A 22172-nucleotide genomic window follows, 5' to 3' on the forward strand; every position below is an offset into this window, starting at 1 on the left:
GTAATGGTAGCATTTTTGATGATGATGAATATTTAACACCGCAAGTGATAGAATTATTTATTGAAATACTGAATTTTGACTGTGGTCAGAAGATTGATATATTTTTGTACATAAATGACCAGACTTAAGTTTTGATAGGAAGATGAAACAGAATATGAATTCATTTCAGGAATACTCAACCCAGAATGTGGTGATATGCAAATTTAGATTAGAAATAAGCCAGCGCTGACTTAAAATAACTTATTCAAGAGTTAAAATACTTGTTTATTAGGTTAATGACTGAAAGTTCATGAACTTGTTTTGAGACTTAACCATTTCTTTCGCGATTCTCAGTAATTTAATAAATATGTTTCTAGATTGTTTTATATAATTGATTGAGTTCTCATTTGTAGTGATAGATTGTAGTTATGTTTAGTGAATAAGGTACTCGATAAACGGATATGTCTTAGAAAATGTTAATTGAATTATGCGTATGCGGAGTTCTCAATTGAGCGTTGAATTACGGAATTTTGAACTGCGTAGGGTGTCACTATCTCTCTTTGGACGCACGTTAAATGGTATTATAGAAAAATTAACCATTTTTTCTGGAAACATGGATACCCTGAGACGTTTATCTGACTAGCTGGGAAAATAAATGTGGTCACCCTGACCCGAAGGGTACAGCGTTGACCTCTAAGATCTTTTGCTACCATGTTTTTCCTTCATTCCCACCTAGATGTACCTGCTCCTTTCACAAAGCTGCAGGTTGTTCTTACCAGGTCTCCTTGGATTTTTTCTCTCTTCACCTGGTAGTCCTAGAGTGGAGAGTCTGATTCTACCCAGTGCCTCACATTCTAAAAGTGTTCAGCTGATTCCTCTGCTTCATTGCATTTCCTACATATATTGTCTCTTATTACTAAAATTCTATGTAGGTGTTTTTTCAGATGGCAGTGTCCTGTCAACAGTTCTACTGCCCATCTTATATTTTCTCTGCTGAGTTTCAGCAGTTCTTTAGTATGCTTCTTGTTTGGTCCTTTTATCAGTTCCTTTGCAAGCCTGCATTCTGGAAGATATTTCCAGTTCTCCATTTGTTCCTTTTGTTCCCATTTTCCTATGTAGTGTTGGGTTTGTCCATAGGAAATCCCACATACAGGTTCTGGACCTACAAAATGTGTTTCTGCCCCTTTCCTAGCCAGTTTATCTGCCTTTTCATTTCCTTCTATACCTGCATGCCCTGGTACCCATATTAATTTGATAGTGTTGTACTTTGAGAGCTTCAGGAGAAGTGAATGGCAATACCAGACAATTCTGGATATTATCCAGACTGCTTCTAGTGCCTTAATGGCTGGTTGGTTGTCCGTAAGAATGTAAATGTTATTATTCCTATAGTTCATTTTCAAATTTTCTTAAAGACACGTTGTGATAGCTATCGCTTCCACTTGAAAGACTGTAGTGTGTTTGCCCAGGCTCATCTGGATTGAGCTCTCAGGTCTTCCCCCATTGATCCCTCCTCCGATGCCATCCCTAGTCTTTGAGCCATCAGTCCACCACACTATATCTTCTTTTTCAGTATTCCATTTGTTGATATCTGTCTTCTTTTTTTATTATGTGGGTTTCAAACGGCATTTCAGAGTTGTACTTTGGTACCATACGATCAGAAGTCATGTGTAGAACTTCCTCTGTTATTACTCTGTTAATTTTACAATGTCCTAGGTTGGGTCTTTGTACATTCCAGCACTCTGATTGTGCCAGTCTGTATGAACTCATTCTAGCCTGTCCTTTTATGAAATTGCTTAGTGATGGGAGGTCTAATAAAGTATTCAAGGCTTCTGTCGGTGTAGTTCTCATAGCCTCAGTTATGGCTATGGATGCCATTCTCTGTAGGCTATCCAATCTACTACTGACTTTTCCTTGGCTTACTTTCTGCCACCAGATGATTGCAGCATAGGCCATCAACAGTGTAATGATCATTGTATATATCCACATTACCATTGACCGTCTTAGGCCCCATGTCTTCCCAATTGCTCTTTTACATGCATACAGCAAGTTCTTGGCCCGGGTTATGTTCCTTTCTATATGTGGATTCCATGTTTGATTTTTATCTAACATTACACCTAGGTGCAGTGCCTGTTCTTCCATATATATACAGTATATCCTGCCCAAAGAGCTTCAGTGATCTCTTTCTCTCTAATTTCCTCCTCCTTGTAAAAGCAACCAGAGTTATCTTGTTCGGGTTGACTGATAGTTGTTCTTCCAGACACCAGTTCTCCACAAGGTTAAGTGATCTTTGCATGAGGTCTTGGATAACACTAATCACCTTACCTCGTACCACAATCACTAGGTCATCTGCATATCCTTGTGTATAAAAACCTTGTTTGTTGACCATAGCTATGGTTTTGTTCACCATGAGGTTCCACAACAGAGGAGAAAGAACTCCTCCCTAAGCACAACCTTGAGTGGCCCTAACCGTTGGCATTTCTTCAAACAGGGTTTCTTTTATTTTCCTTCCGTCGAACATTGATTTAATCCATTTGACGACTGTTTTAATCACCTTGCTCTTTTCCAATGCTTTGATTATAGTCATAGGTTGTATTGCTGAAGGCTCCTGCTATATTTAGAAATGCTGCCAGTGCAATTTCCAAGTTGATTTATATGGGTTGCTTTCAGAACCTTCTGGAGCCTTGCTGTTTCACTGTGTGATTCCACTTTCTCACAGAACAGACTCCAAGATTTTCTTTTTGCTTTCGTATCTCTAGGTTATACTCAGTGAGTTTCCTATGATATATGTCCCACATACCATTTATGGATGATGTTCTATACAACATCCTAACTTTTTTTTTCATTTTGGCTAGTTTATTTCACCACCTTACTCTTTTGGTCTTTTTTCTTTTCTTTGAGGCGACAGTTTTCATGAAATGAGTCTACAATAGTTCAACTGCCTCATCCAATTCTTTCAGTCTTCTCACGTTAGTTGGAATTTTTTGTACAGCCTTCCCTAGAACTTCTCTGTATCTGTCCCAGTTCTTTTTGGGTCTCTGTACATCTCAATCCCACATAGTCTCGCATCTGTTCCAAATTGGATGTTCTAGTGGTCTGTCAATGATGGTTCCTCCAGTACCTTCCAGTCTTTAATAAAGTTTGCAATATGCATAGTGCTAAGTGTAATGTCTATTACCTCCCTACAATTTTTATTTATAAATGTAGGCTTGTTTCCTAGGTTAGTATCGTCAACTCAGTTCCAGTAATAAACTCTAGTAAAGACTCGCCTCTTGCATTGCAGTTTGTGCTGCCCCATGCCATGTGGTGGGAATTTGCATCTGCTCCAAGGACTAGGTGTTAGCCTTTCCTCTTTGCATTGCAAATTAGGTTCTCAACTTCTTCTGATGGGGGACAGTTGAGTCATATGGGAGGTATGCAGAGCCTATGGTTATTTCTGTGGGTCCCTGCCAATTTCCCAGTTTAATCTTGGCCACGGTTAAGTCACATGAACAGTGTTCCTGCAACATAAGACATTTTAATTTCCTCTTCAAAAGAAGACATGTTCTGGATATTTTTGATGTTGTATCGTACATCACCTTACCTCCAGATTCCACCAGTCCTGCTACTCTGCCCTTGACTACCCATGGCTCTTGAATAAAGGCCACGTCAATAGCCTCGGACTCCAACTTCCTGGCAAAATTGGCCACAGCTGCTTTTTTATGCTGAAGATTGGCCTAAAGGACCTTCAGCTCCATCTTTATCAACATTGGGTTTTGTTTTTTCCCTGATGACTTGAAACTTGATCTGCCCAAGTCCGAGCTTAGCCTTAAGGTTTCTCCTTTTTGAGCTCTTCAGAGTCTCTTTCACCAACAGCTAAAACAACTGTCCTTCCTGTCTTATCGATTGAAGTGGCATTCAGCATTCTCCATTGTTGTGTTAGAAGTTTGGTATCGTGCTGATTGATTCTGACAGCAGTCTGCTCTACTGGAGCTTCTGTTGCCATTTCTTGTTTTGAGTCGGTGATAGCCTGTCCAATCGGGACTTCTGTCTCCATTTTTTCATCTTGGGCTTGCTCCCGGATCTGCTCTACTGGAGCTTGCCTGGCTTCCCTTGATGCCGAAAGTTTTGAAATTGGTTCTTTATAAGCATCCATATTTCAATAAATCATAGGATTTTTACCCCTTCTAGGGTCCTGAGCGTCGTTCTCACTATCCGTGGTGAGGCATACAGCCAGACATTGTCCTCCTGCAACTCAGGCTCTCCATAGCAGAGACCACGGCTCTCAGTAGTCCATCCAGCGGTCCGCCCCTGGCCCGAACCTAGCCAGGTTTGTTCCACCTTCAGTAGTTCTACTCACGCGGTCTCCACTTGGCATTATCATGACTGGAGGTCACAGCCATGACTTTCCCCATTAGGTTGGGATCGCCCGTTTCCCAACCAGCAGCTCGTCCAGGCTACGTAGAGCAAAGTGATGTGTTAGTTCCAGCACCTCGCAGTGAGCCTCCCCCTCAATCACCAGCCCCACTTCACCTGAACCCCCGCATCACCCATGTGGAGGAATCGTGGATGCCTCTCTAGCATCTGTGGGCGAGGCCTTCACTTCCAACCCTTGACTTGGGCTAGTAACATTTTCAATACCATTAGATTATATCATATTAATATTGGTACTAGTTTCAACCTTGCTATATTAGATTATCTTCAGCCATGGTCAAAATTGGAAATAAATGCATATATATGAACACTAAGTTTGTTGCTGGTGTCTGTGCTTAGTGTACATAAATTATGAGGAGCATGGGGACAGTTAACTCGCACTGAATTGAAACAGAGATAATTTTTTCTGATGGAAAGGCCACTTATTAAAGTTGTGAACGTCCCCTTCAAACCGATATAAACTATTACTCATATAATTTATTCAGTAAGGCATAATTTATAGATCAAATGGGTCCACAATAAACACGAACGATGAGTATTAGCTCTAAGATCAATTCAAGAGTGAAGAATACTTGTTTACTATAAGGACATTGGCATAGTCCAACACCTCCATTCACAACAGTTTTAATGTTATTTTATTTCCAATTTTAAATGTGTAGTCCAACATTTCATCCACACTGTTTCAGATTAAGACTTTACGTAAGGCATACCAGTTGTGATATTTTATTGATGTTCATATATATGCATGTATTTCTAATTTTGATCGTGGTTGAAGATGACCTAATACAGTAAGTTCGGAACTAGTACCATTGTAGGATAAAACTTTAATGGTATTGAATAGGTGGACCTTTCTCTACGCTTTGGTAGTGATAAATTGTCAATACGGACCATAATGAAATTCATAACTTATGAGGATCTGTATCCACACTTCTTACACTGCTACCCACAATTGGTCTTACGTAGTTGGTGCAGGGTTCATGGAGCCTACATCAGCATCGACAACATCCCATAATTCTAGATTGGGTTAAGATCAGAGGGTCTGGAGGGCCAATCCATGGTTGTAACTTCACTGGAGTGCTCCTCCAACCACATGCGTGTCACCACAGTGTGGTGACATGGCTCATTGTCCTGTTGAAACATGGCTTCTCCATCAGGCTACTCTAGGGCCAGAAAGGGATGCAGATGGTCTGAAAGAATGTCCACATAATGTGCACCTGTCAGCACTCCCTGCAGCCAGACAATGGGGCCTAACTGCGACCATGAGAATGCCGCCCAGCCAAAACTGAGCCACCTCCCGCCTGGACACTCTTGTTGACACGCAGGATCCATAGCTCTAATGCATCGCATCAGTTCGATACAACTGGAACCGGGATTCATCGGACCATACCACACGCTGCCATTTTTCCATGGTCCCTTGCCGATGTTTGTGGGCCCATGCATGTCGTTGAGCTCTGTGTCGAGGTGTCAGCAAAAAGGACACAACTTGGCCGTCAGCTGATGATGCCTACACGGTGTAGTTGCCTTCTTACAGTCCTGGTAGAAATGGGTTCCTGACTCCCAACATTCAACTGGATGGTGATCTGACTCAGGGGAGCCCGTCGAGCGCACAGTATGGTTCTGCGATGGTGACGTGATGTCCGTTCGGTGGTTTACACTGCTGCTAACATTCTCTCTGTGATATTTAAGATCCACCGTCGACACTGTCGACCTCGTAAACCCGAATTCGCGTGTAATCTCCAAATTGCTATGACCCATGCGCCGTACACCGATGATCATCCCACGTTCAAAGTCGGTTAACTCACGACATGTTGCCATCACGACACTGGTGTCTGTGACAGACTGCTCGGCTACGGCGCAGCTAGCCGCAGTTCTTGGGGGTCATACACGACACATTTTCTAATGGGACACCCCTTTCTGTGACTTTTGGCCACTCAGTGTATTTGATTCTGTCTCCCTATAGACTCTTAACAATGTGACTCTTCAATTGTGTGAAACTTATTTACACCTCCCATGTTCGAAAGAGTTATAGTGCAATGAGACGTGCAATTACACCACATGAAAGACTCAGGATCACACTTCATTTTCCTAGCAACCAGAAGAAATTATGGTTTAGAAAATCTCTGCTGCATTTTCAGACCTGTCTTTGGGATTGCATTTCTTTCAACCCTGTCTTTGGGAGTGCATTCCTGAGAGCTGCACTGCAATGTTTGAAATTGCTGCTAATTAAAGATTTTCTACAGTGTTACCTGTACTATATTTTGGAAAAATAATTACAAAGCTTTTACAGAAAAATTACCATTTTTTTATCATGCTCATTATTTTACTATTTTGTAATGAGAAATTTGGGAAGTACCTAACCATTGTTTAAATGAAGACCTTCATCAGTCTGGTTAAAATTATCAAGTAGTTCCTTTTATTTTTTAGTGCAGTTTCATTATTCATTTTCTGCAACATACATTTTACTGATCTAATCTTGTCTGTAAATGCAAACTTGTGTCCTCATTCCGAGGTGGTGAAGCTCTTTTCAGGCACACCCCCTATGGAGGTGAGCTGCATGTGCCATTTAAACCACATACCAGCCTTCCTGCCATTCTTAAATTTCTGGCAGTGCTGGGAATTGAACCCAGGCCCCTGAGGGCGGCAGCTAATAACACTAACCGTTATGCTACGGAGGCGGGCAGTCTTGTCTGTAACTACGTAATTCAAGTTTAGAACATATGACTAGTAACCTGTTTTTACATGAAAGTCTCAGACCTATGGAAATGATCAGTATACTTTTTACTTTTTGTCTTCCAACAACACAGATTTGCGCAATACAGTTGGATGAATTTTATAAACTCTCAAGGTATGGTTCTCAAATCCACCATTATTTCCCATGCAAGTAGTGCACAGTTGAAATTGGTTAATACAGATGCTAAGATTGAAGACATGTTCCAACTTGCTCACCGGCTTGCCTGTATATGCCTAGTCTGTAATAGAAAAATCAGCCGCTGACTCGATTTACTTCAGGCGAAGCCTAAGACAGTACAGAGACAAAAATTCTACCATACAAAGTTTGTCTTACCTATCATCGTAGAACTGTGCAGGCAAAACAGATGCTAAGGTGCCCTTTAGCCTTGACAAAATATAGGTAGGTCTGCTGTGTGTTATGAAGTTGAGGTGTAACATGTGTAGACTGCAGATTTACTGTAGTTGTGTATTTTGTTTGGAAATTATAGTTTGTTTTGTGATAATGTAAATTTAAAAAAAAAAAAAAATACTGAAGCTCACCAGTTATAGTCATACTGTAGTAAAATGTTGGCTATTACATTGTTATGCAATGCAGTTAGTATGTCATGTAATTATCAAATAAAATAATTATTCCTTTAAATTGAATGTTTTATACTTTATTTCATTAGCTGAAGGGGGTCTCTCAGACTGAAACCTGTACTAATTTATGTATTTATACCTTTTGTAAGTATTGAATGGTGAAAATCATAAAACATTTCATTTGAAGAAATAATCATTTTTTTAGTTAAGTTAGTACGGAACAAACATTATATTCATCAATCGCATGATTTATCACCAGTCTTGTATAGCAATGAGTCTTGTAAACATTTTCTGAGTGATTAGAAATTGTTTTACTCTTTTATCTATCATATTTGGTTCTTTGGCTAGCCCCATGGTGTAGAGTTAGTGTGCCTGCCTTTTACCCGGGGGCTCCAGGTTTGATTTCTGGCCAGGTCAGCGATTTTTACCTGGATTGGAGTGCTGATTGAGGTCCACTCAGCCTGTGTGATTACAATTGAAGAGCTGTCTGATGGTGAGATAGTGGCTTCAGTCTAGAAAACCAAGAATAAAGGCCAAGATGATTCGATGTGCCATCCACACACCACCTTGTAATCTGCAGGCTTTCGGGGGCAGTGATTGATTAGTGCGCCAAGGCCCTTTAGAGCTGTTGTGCCATGGGGTTTGGTTTTATTTGGTTCTTTGATTTTAACTGCCTTTTTTCATTTCTTTCACTCAAAATGTATTACACCAGCAATGATGGCTAAAATATGAGAAATTTCAGGCAAATTAGGTTGCTTTCTTTACTGTTTTGCTGTGGTACTACTTCACATTAATACAGGAATGAAATGACAAACTCTGCCACTGACTAAGAAGGTATTTAATGCTTCTGCTTTTATGTAAGTAATCATGAATATTTCTTAGTGTAAATCAGTGTTTGTATATGTTTGTCGAGTATTCTTTTGTACTATCATGATAATACTCTTTCGCGGTACAATTCATGCGTTTGTGTTGTTGCTGCATTCATTAGAAGGAGGGTGTGAGTCCTGAAGTATTGTTAGAACAGGTAATGTACTTACATTATTGTTATATTCTGTTCAAAGTAGTAATTGAGAAGTTTGCAGCACAGTAGTCTATCATGCTTCCAGCATAATTATAAATTATGTAGCAGATATTGCTTCCTAGTGTATTAGACCAAGGAGTATAACGTAAATTGTTCTTGTGGATGTTATTTAATTTGTTTGTATTAACAAGATGAAGAGGAAGAGCAGAGCTAAAACTTGTTTGCATTGGTAGCCTATCTATTACATTTGCAAATATTATACAAGAAATAAATTACAGTACAGAAGAAAAATTAAGTAAATTAACCCTCGCAGGTTAACATTGCTTTGGCACCGTGCACCAGGTAAATTCCTCAGAATTCCTTGCTAGCATTCCTGACATTCACGTGCTAATTCTGTAATCATTGTTAATGTGATGTGTTGTCTGATCTCTTGGCTGATCTATTAAAGTGAAACTTTTGTATGACTGGCAGTGAGATAGGCTTTCAGGTTGTCAGGCCATGTAGAACTTTTAAGGCTTACAGACATTTACTCAGTAAGTGAGGCAGACATGTTAGGAATAAGTGACCTGGGTAGTCATTCACCAAGCGAGTTACTCATTTATAAGAACATTTTTTACTTTTGAGGTGAAGAAAGAAAAGATCAGGCTCAAAATGCAGGCTACCATTTTCATAATACAGGCACTCTTATAAGTGGGAGATGTTTCATAGGCTGCATTTTAACAGTTCTACACAGTCCGCAGACTAATTTAATTTTCTTTATAGACTCGTACATCTAATCTGTGTAACATTCTTTGTGCCTTTTCTGTGTTGGCATTTACCATTACAATCTCATTTTTAAACACATTCTTTCATTCAAAAGTGCAGTTTCCCAATTACCCGATATGTTGGTGGTGATTATTTTTTTAAGGGGAAGTACAACTAGACAACAATCCTCTGTTAACCCATATGCACCCAACCACCATGTTCACTGACATTGCTAGGAATCTACTATCTTTCAAGCATGCAGCCTTGGTGTTGCATGTGCTTGTAGTTAAAACATTACTGTGGGTGATCTGCTACAAATATTATCATGGGACCTGTTTTATATTATTCAGAAATGCCACACAATTCATCCCAATACACACAGAACAATAAGTAGAATATTAAAACATAAAGCAAGTCGTATGAAATCTTAAATTTTCCACAATCTTACCTTAGAGGTTCTTCAGTGTGTGGTATAGTTGAAAATGTTCCAAAGTGGAACATACATCTTTGTACCAGTAACTGTGAATTGCAGGCTTCTGTACTGATCCCATTAGAACGCAAAGAGCAGTATACACACGTATTTCATGCAACTTTGTCAGTAAAAAGTCACTGAGCTCGATAGCTGCAGTCACTTAAGTGTGGCCAGTATTCGGGAGTTAGCGGGTTCGAAAGGCCACGGCCACTTCCTTCCCCACTCCTAGCCCTTTCCTGTTCCATTGTCACCATAAGACCCATCTGAGTCAGTGCAATGAAAAGCAACTTTTAAAAGAAAAAAAATGTTTGATCAGTTCTGGCATATCCATTTGTTTCATCTTCAATATACTGTATTATACTGTCATTTAAGTACTGCCTGAAAATGAGTTCCTTGCTTACATTTTCACAAATTCCACTGGTATGGCAAACTCCACTTATTCCTGGAAAGGTATGAATAACTTGAATATTCTGTTCATGTATCCAGTTCGCTTAATATGCTCTTCACCCTCTTAACATCGCTTTCACTATCACTTCCACTGTCTGATAAATCATGTGATGGTAATCGGGAGAGAGTGGGTTCGAACCCCACTGTCGGCAGCTCTGAAGATGGTTTTCTGTGGTTTCCTATTTTCACACCAGGCAAATGCTGGGGCTGTCGCCATAAGACTTATCTGTGTCGGTGCGACGTAAAGCAAAAACAAAAAATCATCATGTGATGATACAGACATAGGGTTATATGTAACTCCCCCTCCTCACAATCACTTCTGAAATCAGAACCTAAAACAGCTAGCAAACTTTGAATTTCGTTATTACTGAGCTTTTCCTACTACTCGCGCATATTCTTTCGAAGCCATCTTGGACTGTTCAATAATTACATTAATTCCCCTTGAAAACCAAACAAAAGAAAAAGCAAGAATGCTAGGAAACAATCAATAGAGGTATCTAGATTAGAGTTTCAACTACAAATGCTTTCGCCTACAGCTGATAGCACTTGGTGCTACGAAGGGCATGAAAATGAAATACTCCCTCGGTCTCAAATGCTCTAATACCATCAGGAACAGAAAAGAACAAGAGTTAACCAAGCAAGGTTAGATAGGTTAGGTGAAAGTGAGGATCCTGGCACAAGTGGAAACAATGGTAGGACTCAGCTAAGTGTCCCGTGGTCGCTAACCCTCACTCCCAAGTTAAGAGCCTCTGGGGCCCCATTTAGTTGCCCCTACTGCCCCCACCCATTGGATGTACCCATTACATGGTGGCTGGAGAGGGAAGTTCAGACACCAACTATATGAAGTTAACTATGTCGCAAGTAATACAAATCTTATTTTTTACATCAACTCTGGTTGGTGCAGGGACCTGTGCAGAGCACCACTATGCTTGAATCACAACAGTATTGTTAGGTGACTAAATCAAAAATAGAGTATAGCACACATTTACAAAAGTGACTTATCTCGTTCTCTTCTTTGTAGAAAATAGACATACAATTTGCAATTTTTAAATGGTGTACTTTAAGTGTGACTAATGTTCTTGCAGTGTACAACTGTGTACATTAAACTTGCAATGAACAGAGCTCCTTTCACATGAGGTATTTCATTTTGCATATGAACATGAAGATAAATCATTAAAGTAAACATAAATGCTCAGGTAAAAAAAAAAGCTATCCGGAGCAAAATATACATTATATAAGTCTAGGAAACAGATGGAGAGCAGTGATGTACCATTGAAGACTGCGTAGATAAAATAGGTATACACAAAAGAAAAACATGGGTCCAGAAGTTTTGCCTGCAACCTTTATCAATAGAGGATAGAATAATAATGGTCATTGTTGGCAAGTAGACGCTGTGAGGTGAGGTGAGGCGAGTGGGGGGGAAACAGACAGACATGAGAATGAAAAAAAAAAAAAAGGAGTGGTTACCTAATGTTAAGGCCAGGTTCTTCCATGGATCTGAGCATCAGTTGATGTCCAACTTTGAAATCTCTAAAGGCAAGAGGGTGGGAAGTTGGGGATAAATGTTTGAGGACTTTAACTGTGAAATATTCATCAAACGACCCCCTGTGGGTGGGGGATACAGACGAATAATACACCCACGTTATCCCCTGCCTGTCGTAAGAGGAAAGGGGCAACCAAGGGATTATTGAATCAGAACCATGAAACTACTTGCGATTAGTACCTTCATGCGGGGAACACCATGGGTCGCCTTTACTTGCGAGTAATACCACTGTCTTAGGTACTTAATAATTTTGTGATTAGTAGCAGCAGAGAGTGGTTCACTGTGGGTTTCCAGTACCTGTGGTTAGTACCATTCAATGAGAAACACCACGGGTCTGGCCGTTGCCTGTGGTTAGTAACACAATATGAGGGACACCATGAGTCTTTGATGGCTATGATTAGTATGCACTATACGCAGAACACCGCGGGAATACCAGCGCCCGTGATTTGTACACCTAGGTGAGGAACACTGGGTTTGCGTTGCCTATGTGTGGCGCCATAATGTGAGAAACACCAGAGGTCTGCATTACCTGTACGACGTACGATACTTCTGAATAGTGTCATAATGTTTGGAACACCGTGAGTTTACGCTACCTTTGATTAGTCCGCAACTTGAGAAATACCATGGTTCTACTTTACTAGCGATAAATGTCATTATGATGGACCGTTGACATGGATATTGGACTCCTTTAGACAAGAAGCATCATTGATTCGGGATTGTACTTTGGAAGCATTCCCTTGGTCATTAATATTGTTTCTGGGAAGGTGAGGCATTGCGGGTCGGGTCCACTGATTGTTTTAAATTTATATTCATCCATTCATTCTTCATCACGTTTTGAATTCTGGTCAGTGGATCAATTTTGTTCTTTTAAATTTTCATTGCATTTCGTCTTATTTCATACCATTAGGGCCTGATGACCTAGATGTTAGGCCCCTCTAAACAAGCATCATCATCGTCGTCGTCACTCATCAAACGTGGTTTGATGGTGCCTGGTGTGAATGGGGACAGGAAAATCTATGTTACGGTGTACATCTGTTCCTTTGAGAGTCAGGTTTCTTAGCCCACTGCACACCCCCAAAATTTAGGCTTTTGCACATGTTTGTAAAACAACTCTCAAGAGGCATTATATTTTAATGAAACGGATGAATTTAACACAGTATGTTAACAAGACATCAAACAACTAGTTTAAACACACAAATTGTGAAGCATCATTTTTAGTAATGTTTTTTTGTATGATAATCCTCAAAACAAGGTACAGGGCAAAGAGTTTTGTTGCACTCCTTACAGTGGTAGATAGTCCTTGTGTTCCTTTTCTCCCTTCTTGATGTGTGAGCACACGTATGGCACACTCTTGAAGTTGGGTCTTCTTCCTGGTTCGTTTGGGGGGATAAGGCGCTTTATTTACCTTTATTTACCTTTGTTCCCTTCAGACGTGGTGGCTGTAAGACCTCATCCTCGCTTTCATTTACCACTTGAATTATCTCCAGATATACCTCCTACATCGTCTTCATCACTGTCTTCAAATACTGAACCATCACTTTCATCATTTATAAGAATTTCACGAACTGTATCATCACTTGTAAGCAATCATAATCTATAAGCTTCATTTCCGTATTGATTGTAGTTACAACATAAAAATGATACTGAAGCCTCCACCTTATCAATACATTTATTTATTTACTATTAATCACAGTAATCACAGTACCGGTTTCGACCCCTCTAGGGTAATCCTCAGCTGTCATATACCAATATAGTTATTAAAACATCACATTGGAAGGTGTTGTACATACATGAAAATTGACCCAATTTGACAGGCCGTTTAAAATAAGTTATATATTAAAATGGAAAATAAATCTTCTTCTTCAATTATAAAAAGATTATGTAATGTGAGAGGTATATCACTACAATGTTCCTGTTAATTTGGTAAGCATAAATGAGAATTGTACTATTGTGTATACACTGATGTTCATAGAGTAATCACTATTTTACGTTTAAACTTATAATTAATTATTAAAAACATTTTGACATTTTATTCTTCTGGTTATTATGTTGCTTATTACACGATGTCCTTCTGTTGGTAGTATGTGTATCTTGAAGTGATCTGGACACTGTCTATGAAGAAATAGGTCGTAGTTTAATGTTCGGTTCGATGCATTGTCTATGTACTATATTCATAGTATATACTAAATGCTGAGTTAATAGTAATGCGTATTGTAAGTATAAAAATTTTGTTTAGTTTGCAACGTGCACCTTAATATGACGTTATATGCTATGTCAAGTGTCAAATGGTTTACATTTTTAATATCTTAAATGATAGCGTGTAGGCTTCTTTCTATATGTTGTAGGCTGTGATATCTATAAATAGAAATGAATTGTGTAAGAAACGGCGTTTAATAGGTTTGTAAAAAGTAAAGTTTTGTGTATATTGTACTTACACTGGGTGTTGACATTATGTGCGTTGCACGGCAGCACGTCGAGTTCTGTTACGTGTTAGTCTAGGGCTGCTGCTCGCGGCTGTAGAGGGGAGGTTAGGAGGGGTAGGAGGAGCGGCTGTAGGGGGAGTAGAATTAGAGTGGGAGTTATCTTTAGGCGGTTCTTTTATATGTATGGGATGTTGTTTCTTAACTCTTTTTAGATAATTGCTTTTTAGGAGGGGAATAACTGCGTCAAAAAGAATATTGGTTTTTTTTCTGTAATTTCATTCAAGTTAAAATTTGGATTGACGTATTGGTCTATACAGTATGTCCACATGAGGCATGATGCAGTGGAAATATGCACGCCAGAAACTGAAGTCACTATGGCTGCTTTCGGATTCCTCTTACTTTGAAGTTCCTGAAAACACTCTTGAAGAGACTCTTTATTTTCGCAGACTGTGTTAACCAGTTGGCTATTAAAATTCCACAACCGTGAAGGTCATTTGGGAAAACAATGCTGGTATTGTGGCCAGGCTGCTGACGAAAATTCAGTGTTGTCGATTCTGTAATGCAGCTCTCTCCATAATTAAATTTAATTGGTGCACACAGCAATGCACAACATGTGCATTTTGGTAGGAATTTTTAATTGTTGCCTATACACCACCTTTATCACCACTAATTATTGTTGCCCCATGGGACATTTGTGTGATAAGTTTTATCAGTTTAACCCTTCAAAAAATCTCTTATTGCTCTAAAATACACTGCAAAAGTCCTTGTACATTCCAAGTTTCAAGATGAAAGAATCCCCGTAATCTCTTGAACACAGCACCATCATCTTCATATTGGAAACAATAACCTGGTGAGTATGTTCAGAAACACCAGTTGTATCATCTGACATTGCAGCTAAGAACTTTCTTAATTTAATATCACATTGTATTTCTTCTTTACACATCTCAAGAATACATTTTAGAAGCTTGTTCTGGATAACCTTGGATAACCCACTAAAGACGGACTTCTAAATATGGGCTTGGAGTCAATCATCTAACTTCTCACCAAATTCTAATATCATCGGTTTGCCCTTCCAGCGAGCCGGGTAGGGTGTTTAAAAACGAGCGTCTTCCAAAGTTGCCTATTCAAAAACATTTCGTTGTCCAAGACAGATTCCCAATTCCATCCTCTTCTCTCCACGTCTTCCCTCAGTTGGTCCATCCATCTTCTTCTTGGTCTTCCAGCTGGTCTTCTACCTGTTATTCTCTTTTCCAAATAAGCACATGGTAACCTTGTGCTATTCATTCGTTTAACATGCCCAAACCATTTAAGTCTAGATGACCTAAGTCTTTCCTCCATCAATTCATTTAGACCTAGGTTAGATCGGATCTCATCATTTTTCACATGATCAAGTCGGGTCTTTTGGAGGGCAGTTCTAAGAAATTTCATTTCACAGGCTTGAATCCTACTATAATCCTTTGATGTTAGTGTGCAGGTTTCCAGAGAATATGTAAGGATAGGAATGAAATATGACTTGTACAGGGTCATTTTTTTTTCTTTGTGGGACTTTCTGATCCCATAGTAGGTAGTCTAACGATGCTGTAAAAGTTAGAGCCTTTGGTTACTCTGTTATTTCTATCTCAGCTCTGTTATTACTAGCGATTACGCTTCCTAAATAACTGAATTGGTGTACTACTTCAACTTGGTGGTCCTGTATTTTTATGTTGCATTCTGTATAATGTCTGCTGATTTTTAATGCTACTGTTTTTGATGGGTTCAATTTCATTCCATAATCATCAAACTTCTTACACCATGCATTCAGATTATTTTGCACTCCCTCCTCTGTTTCATCCCATATTGCCACATCGTCTGCAAACACCAGAGCCTGAAGATCTTTATTACCTTTTCCTTTTAGTTCCTTTAAAATGGTATCCATAACTGCTATGAATAGAAGTGGTGACAAGGCACTTCCCTGTTGTACTCCTTTGGTTGTATTGAACCATTCAGAGTGACCATCTCCAATTCTGACACAGCTTTTACAATTACTATATAGCATTTGGATCTTCCTAATAAGGTACTCCGGTACACCAAGTTTTCTAAGACTTTTCCAAATAGTTGATCTAGGAACATTATCATACGCCTTTTCAAGGTCCATAAACACAATAATTAGGTCTTTTCCTCTTTCCCAGTGTTTCTCTGCCAACACCCTCAAAACAAATATCAGATCTGTTGTGCTTCTTCCAGTCCTAAAACCATGTTGTTCATCTTCTAAGATAGGCTCTAGTATATCCCTTACTCTGGCTTCAATGATCTTCTCCATAATTTTAAGGCCGTATGATAGGAGGGTAATGCCTCTGTAATTTTCACTTTTCCTTCTACTCCCTTTCTTGAAGATAGGAACTATCACCCCTTTTGTCCAATCTTCAGGTATTTCATTATCCTTCCATATTGTTCTGAGAACTCTATACAGCCACTGTATTCCTGGTGGACCAGCAGCTTTAATCATGTCAGCTGTAATTTCATCAGCTCCTGCTGACTTACCACTTCTCATCCTGTGGAGAGCTTGCTCTACTTCTGTCCATGTAATTGGGATATCTTCCTCTATTGTTTTCTGTCCTACAACCTCAACAGAGATCTCTTTAGGGCCATTTAGGAGCTGTCAAAATACTGCCCCATTGTATCCGTGATATCTTTCATATTGCGAACTATATTCCCATCTGCTGTCTCCAGAGCTGTAATTGCTTCTTTATCTGATCTTTTACTTTTAACTATTCCAAATATCATTTTCATATTCCCTTTACTGTCTTCTTCCAGTTTAGTTGTAAATTCTTTCCAACTTTTCTCTTTTTCTTCCCGTACAATTCTCTTGACTTCCAGCTTTCTGTATCTATATTCCTTTGCTATCTCTTCCAATTTATTGTTGTCTAATTCTAATAATCCTTGGAAAATGCTGGAATTTGATGAATGAGTAGTCTCATTGTAGCCTTGTAGATGAAGGTCAAGTTTACCACAATTTTACACAGTCAGTTATTTTGTAGAGTATTTCTAGATTTTTAAGCACTTTCTCATTTTATCTGTTTGTTTCTTGTCTATAGACCTTGCTTAGTTGTGAAACAATGTTCACTGTTCCTAGCATAGCTAAGTCAACCTCATTCTTGAGGTGTTTAGCTGATTGATTGTATTTTTTAGCCTTTCACCTAAATGCTTCAAATCCACTACTTTAATTTTCATCCAAGTTATGTCGCCTCCAAACAACAAACTCAGAAAGCAAAAACATTTCTCTCACTGCAACCAGTTAACAACTGCCACTTATTATAAACTTTCTCATGTAAGTTTAACTACTTGATGTTGTTTGACACACAGACAGATCAGGTGTAGGACAACCAGAATTCTACTTGGTGAGGGTTAATTTTGAAAACAAAATGCCTTGTAAATACCTAACACCATGTCTATTCATAAAATTGTAACTAAAATTACAAGCTACTTGAACCATTGAAACTGGTAAATGTACACTGCACAATTTAAAATCAACATTTCATAAATACTGATTATCAGGCACATCAAACACAACACACTGCTTGCTCTTTGAGAATACTGCATAACTGCAACCATTTGGCTTGGAGCTGATCAGGCTGCAGTCCGGCTGGTACGTTTATGCGCCCGACACCCTTTCCACTTTCTCCATGCAGAGTGAACTGCGCAGCATATGGATAAGGCACAACCCAAACCATGGGACTGCAGTATTTTTGCACTGCATTCAGACTCTCTAGCCTTGACAGATTTAGAATGAGTTACAGTAGTTCAAATACTTCAAAGAAGGTAAACATTTTGGAAACTTGATTATATTTTCCTTCGCCTTCACCATACACTTGGAAGGGCTGCAACCCTTACAGAGAAACTGTGCCTGCCTAACAGTAATCAGAAGGGGGAGAAAGTAAGAGGTCTGATACTTCGAAGAATGAAGGTACACTGAAGAAAATGGAAATTGCAACACCCAGGAGTGGTGCTACATTCCTGCAATTGAACATGCAGGATGAGTGTTCGGTTGTGCTTCGATGATTACACTTTCAGGTCCCTCTGATCACAAGTTTGGACAACAATCAATACAGGATGTGCCCCCCACGAGCTGCAATACATCGCTGAATTCATCTAGGCATGGAGTCAATAAGGCCATGGATCGCTTCCTGAGGAATTGTAGCCCATGCTTGCTGCACTGCACGGGTCAGTTGTTCCAGAGTTGTGGGTGGCTGAGGACGGTTGGCCAGTTGTCGACCCATCATGTCCCACACTTGCTCAATAGGACTGAGGTCCAGGGATCTGGCGGGCCATTCTAAGGTTGTGATGTCATGGAGAGCTTCTCTGGAGATGCGTTCAGTGTGAACCAGGGCATTGTCCTGCTGAAACATCCCATTAGCAATGTTCGCCATCATAGGGACAACCACTGGATTGAGTACCCTATCAACATACTGTCGAGCAGTCATAGTGCCCTCAACAAGCACTAATTGTGATTTCACATTAAAGCCAATAGCTCCCCAGACCATAATGCTTGGTGTTGGCCCTGTGTGCCTCTTGACAATAAGATCTGGGCAGCCCCTCTCCCTGGTATGTCGGCGCACACGATTCCGGCGATCACTGCGGGCAACACAGAAGCGCGATTCATCACTAAAGACGACCCTATGCCATTCGTCGACCCACGTCAGTCTTTTTCGACACCAGGCCAGCGTTACAAGTCGCTGTTGTGGGGTTAATGGAACACCTTCTGCAGGGACACGGGCTCGTAAGCCACCTGCACGCAGGCGATTACCAACTGTTTGTTGTGTAATGTGGGGTGCCACACCTGCTCGAATTTGCGCTGCTGTTGCATGGGATTCCATCCGGGCCATCCAAATGATGGGGCGATCCTCTCTCACAGTTGTCTGTCGCGCAGGGCCTGTGCCAGGTCTACGAGTGTGGGTACCTTCATTTGACCACTGCTGCCATACACATTGTACCGTAGATGCCTGTTGGCCAACATGTGCAGCGACAGTCCATAGCGATAATCCAGCCTCACACAGCCGAATTCTCCTAGCCCTCTCAAACGGCGACAGTTGTTGATAGCATGCTCTTCTCTGTCGTCGAGGCACGTTTGACGGGGAGCACTTCACTGCACAGACTGAAAGTCAACTATGCTACACCAGAGTCCGTATACTGGAGTTGATTCCTCCGCGACCAATCGTGTGGGGAGACCTGTAGCAACAATCCAATGGGTCTGAAACTTTGATCATTTACATACCTACATGGCATCGTTCCATATCTTGAAAATCAACACAAACGACCAATGCCTTCATGGTGTTGCAATTTCCATTTTCTTAAGTGTATTAGCAAAAGAAAGGGAAAGGCTATGAAAGGTGCGATAATGCAAGTCTCCCCAGGCCTCGCAAACCTAACACCATCAAGGTCGGAATGAGAGTTAACCAAGGAATGCTATATAGGGAAGAGGAAAGGGATGCGCCTGGTACAAGTAACTGGAAGCAATGAGACACTCGGCTAGGGGACTCACCGACGCTAACCTACACAACCAAGTTGACATATCCCGAGGTCCTCTTCAAGTCTCCTCTTTTGACAGGGAGGAATACCATGGAGGTATTCTACTGCCCCACCCACAGGGAATTCTACAGTCCTGTACAGATGACTTACTTCTTCGATCAGTTCTGAATAAGGAGCCATTTGGGAAAATAATTTGTCCATTTTGTTGTTCCTGACATTGCTGGGCTTGACCTGACAGTTTTCCATGGTTTCAGATTTTCACACTGGGCAAATGTGGGGCTGTACCTTAATTAAGGCCACAGCCACGACCTTTCCAATCCTTGCCCTTTACCACCCTTCCATTGCCGAAAACCTTCGATATGTTTGTACTACATTAAAACACTTGCAAAATATATATAATGCACTTCTGCTAAATCTTGTGGATCAAGTAAGTGAAGAGAGTTGTGTAGATTTGAATCTATTTTGATGCATGTGAGATTTGAGTTTTGAAATAGAAATGTTTATATTTGTGGTTTATATTTCTTGTGAAAGTTTAGGTCCTGTAGCTGACTGCAGTGTTAAATGGTTATGTAGAACTCCACAAACTCCAAAATGATTGATTGATTGATTGGTTGGTTGGTTGGTTGGTTGGTTGATTGGTTGGTTGATTGGTTGGTTGATTGATTGATTGATTGATTGATTGATGTAGGTGATGTTAGTAATTGTTGAATGCAAGCTAAGATGACTGCTTAATGTTGTCAAGGTCAGTTAAAAAAACCCATAGAGAGATCTTCTGCAGTTGAGATTAGGAGAATTTTATCAATTTTTTTAAAGGTTGTTTCGATGAACAAAATGACTTGTGAACGTTAAATTTAACTGTGTTTTTGGGTATATTCGTGAAGCATCTTATACTGTACATCAGGAAATATAGTATTAAAGAAATATTAATTACAAGTATAGTTCTTGATCTCTTGAATGTTTGTTTTGTGTTCATTTATTCACCACCAGTATATGGATTAGAAAAACTGTGGTGAAAACCTTTTCATTTGAAGAATCTTTAAACTGAACATAATTGGACAATGAAAATTTTCTATGTTACTATTTTTATTTGATATAGTTCATCTTTCTCTGTTTAAAATTGTTTGAGAAAGAGAAATAATATTGCTATAGCTGCTACAAATGTTAAGGAAACGTTAGTAATTGTGTTAAGTAAGCAGTATTCTTAATTGATGCATATTTTCTAGGCTGAGCGAGACCTTCGAGTTGCACAATCTGAATTTGATCGACAAGCAGAGATCACCAAGCTTCTTCTGGAAGGTATAAGTAGCTCTCATGCTGGCCACCTTCGTTGTCTCAACGAATTCATTGAGACGCAAGTGCAGTATTATGCACAGTGTCATCAGATAATGCAAGATCTTCAGAGAGATATGGCCAGGTAAACTTGTAACACTGTGTGTGTTTTTTTTTAAATATCTTATTTTGATGTAAGAGTGAGATGCACTGCCTTTTATTTATACACCATTTAAAAGCATTGGTGTCTAAGGTGAGGAAAATATTTTTCAGTAGAAATAATTAGACAAGAAGAAATTCAATCTATTTGATAGCAATTTTAATAGGGATGAGATTAGATTTAGATAATGTTGGCGAGTCAGAGAGAGAGAGAGAGAGAGAGAGAGAGAGAGAGAGAGAGAGAGAGAATATATATATCAGAAATGAGATGCCAAAGTGGTAATTTTGGAAGGATACTTACACAAACTGCATTATGTAGGCAAGTTCAGCGAGAGCACTTAAACTAAAAACCATCCGCGCTGTGTTTTTCCTATCGGGGACATGAGAGCAGTCTGCTGTCAACACTTGCTTCTGTCCTGGCCTTGGACATAAGTCAAGCTTGTGATTGAGTGAGTGCTTATTGAAAGCTGTATTTGTAGTCATGTACAGAATCACAGTCGCCACTGATCTGCATTTAGGGCTGTCGCCCAGGTGACGAATCAGTTGTTTACCTAGTCTTTTCTTAAAAGATTTCAGAGAAGTTGGAAATTTATCAAACATCTCCCTCTGTAAATTATTCCAATCCCTAATTTGTCTTCATACAAAGAAGTATTTCCCCCAATTTGTCCTCTTAATGTCCAGCTTTATTTTTATGTTACTAGCTGATGTACCCGTGCTTCGCTACGGGATTCTCAGAAAGACTGACTTTGTGGTTTTCCTAACCTAAAATCAACATAGGTCATTACAAAAACGTAAGTATGAATGTAGCGATTAAAAGCAATGCTATCATATAAAATACTCAATCAAATGGAAAGCTGCACGTTTTATCACATTTAACGAACAGTGCTGCGG

General features: G+C 39.7%; 1 protein-coding gene across 3 annotated transcripts in view; it reads left to right on the forward strand.

Annotated features, from left to right (window-relative positions):
* Positions 1-22172, forward strand: part of EndoB (endophilin-B) — a 243010-nt gene that overhangs the window by 122992 nt on the left and 97846 nt on the right. For all 3 annotated transcript variants that reach the window (XM_067145790.2, XM_067145793.2, XM_067145791.2), the window contains exon 6: positions 21077-21267. In XM_067145790.2, coding sequence (XP_067001891.1) covers positions 21077-21267 — 191 coding nt within the window. The remainder of the gene's footprint in view (positions 1-21076; positions 21268-22172) is intronic.

This window comes from Anabrus simplex, chromosome 4, assembly GCF_040414725.1.
Source record: "Anabrus simplex isolate iqAnaSimp1 chromosome 4, ASM4041472v1, whole genome shotgun sequence".
Lineage (NCBI taxonomy): Eukaryota > Metazoa > Arthropoda > Insecta > Orthoptera > Tettigoniidae > Anabrus > Anabrus simplex.